Below are 6,000 nucleotides of genomic sequence, written 5' to 3' on the forward strand. Positions count from 1 at the left end.
TATCCACATTCACTGGATTTTGAGAAACAGAGCATTTTTATTTTTTGCAAATTCGATAAATAAAAACTTTTACACAAAACGTCCGACCAAATCATTTCTGCTTACTCGGACTTCTTAAAAACCTACCAATGGCTGCACGAATTGACTTTAGTGTTGTTTTTTTGTACAAAGTGCCGTCTTGCTGTCGTGCCGAGGTATAGAATACGTAGCTTTAGACATTTATTTAATTCTTCCTTGGACATTTCAGTTCTGTAATTTTCAAACTTCTTTGAGCTTTTGAACCAGTCTAAAAAAATTCAACAACTTTTCATGCTTAAAGATGAAGAATGTAAACAAACCGGCGCAATGACAGGAACAATTTGTGAAAAATGCGATGATGATGATAATAATAATAATTCTTGAAAAATATTTTTTTTAAAAGTTCTTACCATCAAATACTTTTATTCCATATTTTGTTGCTTTTTTTTGTATTTTTTGGGGTTTTGTTTTTGAGTAGTTTTTATTTCGTCCTCGGTTGATTCAGCAACATGCTCCGCCATTTTGTTTTTCTCTACTCACAGTATATGAGCTGATATCCGAGTAGTAGAATAGCCAATCAGAGCACGCTATTGCTCATATCCAGTGAATGTGGATAGAATAAAAAATATTAGATTAATAAGGGGCAGCACAGAGGTGTAGAGATCATCACCATCGCCTCATAGCAAGAAGGTTCTGGGTTCGAACCTTGAAGCTGATCAGGGTCTTTCTGTGTGGAGTTCATATGTTCTTCTTGTGCTTGTGTGGGTTTCCTTCTACAGTCCAACAACATGTAGATTAGGGCGACTAGTGACTCTAAATTGTCCATAGGTGTGAATGTGAGTGGTTGTTAGACCTGTGATAAATTGGTGACCTGTCCTGGGATTGACTCCAGTTCCCCCATGACCCTGATCAATAAGCACTATCGATAATGGATGGATGGATATTAGATTAATATTTAGATTAGATTAGATTCACTTTATTCATCCCACATCGGGGAAATTCACGTGTTACAGTAGCAAGAAAAAGTCAAACAGATAACAAATAAAACTGAAATAAAAATTAGACAAACGAAGGATTAAATACAGAGGGCTATTTGCATTATCTACCGTGAAAAAGTATAGAAAAGAAAAAATTGCCTTATTGAGAGGCTCGGAAAAATTGCACATTACAGGGAGACTCTGTATATATACACACACATATCCATAAATAATATTTATATATATATAAATATAAATCTCATCTCATCTCATTATCTGTAGCCGCTTTATCCTGTTCTACAGGGTCGCAGGCAAGCTGGAGCCTATCCCAGCTGACTACGGGCGAAAGGCGGGGTACACCCTGGACAAGTCGCCAGGTCATCACAGGGCTGACACATAGACACAGGCAACCATTCACACTCACACCTACGGTCAATTTAGAGTCACCAGTTAACCTAACCTGCATGTTTTTGGACTGTGGGGGAAACCGGAGCACCCGGAGGAAACCCACACGGACACGGGGAGAACATGCAAACCCCGCACAGAAAGGCCCTCGCCGGCCACGGGGCTCGAACCCAGGACCTTCTTGCTGTGAGGCGACAGCGCTAACCACTACACCACCGTGCCGCCCCATAAATATAAATATAATATATAAATATAAGTATGCATAAAAATAGTTTAAGGCCTATATTATTGCACATAATAATTGCATTGATGAAAGATGGCAGAGGTGGTGAAGTAGTGCAAATATAATGACAAACAGGTTATTGGTGCTACGTTACAAGTTGTGGGTGTTATAAAGTCTGACAGCAGTAGGTATGAATGACCTGCGCTACCTCTCCTTCTTACACCGTGGGTGTAGCAGTCTACTACTAAAAGAGCTGCTTAAAGCCCCTGTTCTAATACTTTATCATTTTTAAAGCCAATACTCAGGGACTTGTACAGGAGACACTCCACGTAAACTGACGAATAAATGGATTTAAAAAAAAAACAAAAAAGCTATTTAACCAAGAAAAAACACATCATTGTTATGGTGACGCTTTCTGTTAGGAGACATTTCATTCCAGAGTGAGTTTCCAGAGGGAGCGCTTTCTAACAGTAACTTTTCCATCACTGGAAAGAAGAAACATCACAAGCTGTGTTTTTGTCTTATTAAGTTCATGAAAGCGAGGAGACGAGAGGTTGGCAAGGAAGCCGTTCACCATCGCTATGGCTGCAGTGACGAAAGCGATAACAGAAACTAAATTGTCACTTGGACGTTTCATAACATTAAATGTACCTCTAAACGGTTAAAAATCATGGTGTGTCATTCATTAATAAATTAAAAATCGTAATCTGTTGTATAAGTGTACAAAAACACTTCAGGATGTAGTGCTATAGGAAATTATGATACATACAGGACACTTTTTCGATGGCATAAAAACGTGTTCTATTCCCTTCTAGCGGGCTTCGTTCATGTGGTTTGATAGCATACAATATCGTTAGCATATCGCTTATCCTACGTGTATTACGTCACTCTACCCGATGGAGAATGAGCGTTCAGTATGGCTAATGATATTGCATGGTTGTCAAGACAACATGACGTTACACATCAGAGACGTAAAACTTCCGCGCTGGCATAATACCGTACACGTAGGATAAGCGATATGCTAACAATATTGCATGCTATCAAACCAAATGAATGAAACCCGCTAGAAGGGAATAGAACACGTTTTTATTCCATCAAAAAAGTGTCCTGTATGTATAACAATTCCCGATATTTCACTCTGATGATGTCACTCCCAGTGTTTTCCTGCTGACTAGACGCGTGTTGTCAACATTGCTAAAGGGTTCAAAATTAAAATTCTTTTGATTAACTTGCGTATTTTTTTGTGGATGTGTCCATATAATATAAAGAACATTAAACAGTGGCGTGAAGATATTAAGTTTATCTTCTCGTGTTGAAAATATTTCAGTCGTTTGCTTCCCTCACTCGTGAAATATGTTTCCCACTTGAAGATAAACTTCATATCTTCGCGCCACTGTGTAATATCTATCTATCTATCTATCTATCTATCTATCTATCTATCTATCTATCTATCTATCTATCTATCTATCTATAACTTTTAAATTATTAAAGTGCCATTCCACCATTGGATGTATTCTTTGGCATAAAATACAATATATTTTGACAACATATATAAATGGTATCACTAGATAGAGAAATCTTTTAGCTTCAAAATGATATATCAAACATTAATTTTTTGACAACGACAAGTACATTGATTTTGCGACCAAAGTCACCTACCCTTTTAATTTCCGCGCGTGATGTCATCGGCAGGTTCCCCTTCTTGTGTACCACGTGACGTGTGACGTGGCACATATTATCAGCAATGGCGGCTAGAACGCGATAAAAATAATACCAATAAATCTAGCTAATACCAATAAATCTAGCTAACTAAAAAGATTAACTCAAAATTTTTCACAATTTTTTTGGCCCCCATATACGAGGAGAAATGACTCTCTCACTTTGGGGGTTTCCTGGTCTAAAAATAGACCGACACGTGGTACACAAGAAGGGGAACCTGCCGATGACATCACGTTTCACTACCGCGCGGAAATTAAAAGGGTAGGTGACTTTGGTCGCAAAATTAATATACTTGTCGTTGTCAAAAAATTATGTTTGATATATCATTTTGAAGCTAAAAGATTTCTCTGTCTAGTCATGTTGTCATAAAATATATTGTATTTTATGCCAAAGAATACATCCAATGGTGGAATGGCACTTTAATGTGGAACAACACAAGATGAATTCCTAGCTAAAAATATGACTTACACAAAACTGCAGCTTTCACACAACAATCACTTACACAACTCCTATAACAATCATCTATATAATAAGCGGCAAAGTTTGCTTGTTTGTCTGTCTGTCTTCAGCTAACGTCGTCATTTCTCGACGGATTTTCACCAAATTTGGCAAGTTGGTCCGGAATGACCCGGAATTTTGCAGATATAAGCAAAATTCATGTACGGGCTCCAGGGAGGTCCCTGGGGGGCACAACATTCACCCACCCCCTCCCTCAATGCCTTTCACGTTACATTTATCAACACAAACTCTCGACAGATCTTCACTAAACTTGGCACATAGGTACAGGAGGTAGCCACAATTTGGCAGAACTCAAAAATTCCATATTTGGGCGCCAGGGGGTCCCCGGTGGGCCCCTGGGTGGTGGATGTTTGGATTTTTGTTTGTTTTGGGTTAACATATTGTATATCACATACTAAAAAAAATTACGCTCAAGCTTCACCCCCCCACAATCTGGGCAACGCCCGGGTAACCTGCTAGTTTATATCTTTATAACAAAAACAGGAACATTCAATCAAACATTTCCGGTTCCAAAAAACAAAATAATACCAAACTTTTTCACCTGTTACAGGATCAGATCCCATTCTTTCTGACATCCGATCCACCATTTTGTCCTGGGATCAGGCTAACACCAATCCTGTGTATTACATTGGTGCCATTTCTAGCACGTGCTAGAATAATTTCAAACACTGCTTCAAATGGCAATGTATCTGTTTTGTGAAACAGGCCCATGACAGAAGACTAGAAATGCTTAAGGGCACTTCTGGTGTGACGTCTTCAACGTATTTTTCAGTCTAAAGCCGGGAAAAGTCTTAGCAGTTACGCGTCAGTCCCTGTTCATTGTGTATGCTAATTCTATACACGAAACGTCATCTGACGGTTCGAAATTACCTTCATGAAGAGTTTGACGTGCTCCTCCTCCCGCAGGAAGTCTTTATACAGAGAGCTCCACTGGGAGACGAGGTGCAGGACCTTCCTCTTCCTGTAGAGGGCCTCCTTTCCTTCCTCCTTCCCACGGCAGCGCTTAGTGCAGTAAGTGAGCACATGTTAAGAACCAAAACCAACAGCAGTGCTGAAAATCAGATACTGATGTTTACCAGGCCTGATTTATAAGCCAAGCTAAAATATAAAAGTCTATTATATATATATATATATATATATATATTCTCTGTTCATCAGCAAAACAAAATAGGAAATGTATTGTACAGTAAGGAAGGATATTGGCCGAGCAGTGCCTGGCAGAGATCGTTGGTGGACATGAAGACGAGATAGGTGAGCAAAAAATCATCCAGCAGCATCTCTGTAACACAACAAAGGAGAAACGTACAGTAGAGTCCCACAGCTGAGATTTATCAGGTCTAAAACCAACACACAGACTTTCATTCACCTGCATACAAAGTAAATGCAAATGAAAAAATATCGTGACAAAATATCGTGACATCTAAAAATAGTGGTGCGCTCATTACCAGACAGAGATTTTTCAGCCCACTGTGAATAATACCTGTGATGAAAAATACACCGTGTAACTCCCAGGACAGCACGACACACTGAACTGAAGAGCTTACAGGCTCGATTCATGTGAAATAAATCTGCATGTCGGCACTAAATCAGCTTCGATGCGTTTACTGGTGTGTGTGTGTGTGTGTGTTGTGCGTATGTGTGTGTGTGTGAGCCTGAGGGGAGGAACAAACCATAAACATGATCGCTCTAATTTTTCTCATGCCTTGAGAGCAAGTGGGTTTTGTTCTGCTCATTTATCTGTCATTACGGAGCTGAACCTCTTTTCTCTGGGCTGCACACACAACATGTGATCTTTATCAGCATCAAACCTTCAGTTTGTTATTCAGTTAGCACTCCCACTTTGTACTGTGTACATAAAAATAACAAAAGGCACATGCATTTTTAATGTTACTTTTGTAATTTTTTTTATTGATTTGTTTTGACTATATATTAAATATGCACAATTGCAAAAAAAATAAATACAAATCCCACATTGTGCACCATTTTGTGCTTTTACTGCAATTTCCCTCAAGATTAATAAAGCTGCTATCTGTCCATCCATCCATCCATCCATCCGTCCATTCATCCAATAATACATCATCTATTCATCCAACCATCCTTTGATCTTTATCCAACCATCATTAATCCATCCAGTCATGC

The 6,000-nt window shown here is 38.9% G+C and overlaps 1 protein-coding gene across 2 annotated transcripts in view; it reads right to left on the minus strand.

Moving 5' to 3' along the window:
* rapgef5a (Rap guanine nucleotide exchange factor (GEF) 5a) overlaps window positions 1-6,000 on the minus strand; it is a 238,688-nt gene that overhangs the window by 56,737 nt on the left and 175,951 nt on the right. For both annotated transcript variants that reach the window (XM_060942610.1, XM_060942609.1), the window contains exons 12-13: window positions 5,062-5,140; window positions 4,732-4,876 (exon numbers count right to left, since the gene is read on the minus strand). In XM_060942610.1, coding sequence (XP_060798593.1) covers window positions 4,732-4,876; window positions 5,062-5,140 — 224 coding nt within the window. The remainder of the gene's footprint in view (window positions 1-4,731; window positions 4,877-5,061; window positions 5,141-6,000) is intronic.

Source organism: Neoarius graeffei, chromosome 16, assembly GCF_027579695.1.
Source record: "Neoarius graeffei isolate fNeoGra1 chromosome 16, fNeoGra1.pri, whole genome shotgun sequence".
Taxonomy (NCBI): domain Eukaryota; kingdom Metazoa; phylum Chordata; class Actinopteri; order Siluriformes; family Ariidae; genus Neoarius; species Neoarius graeffei.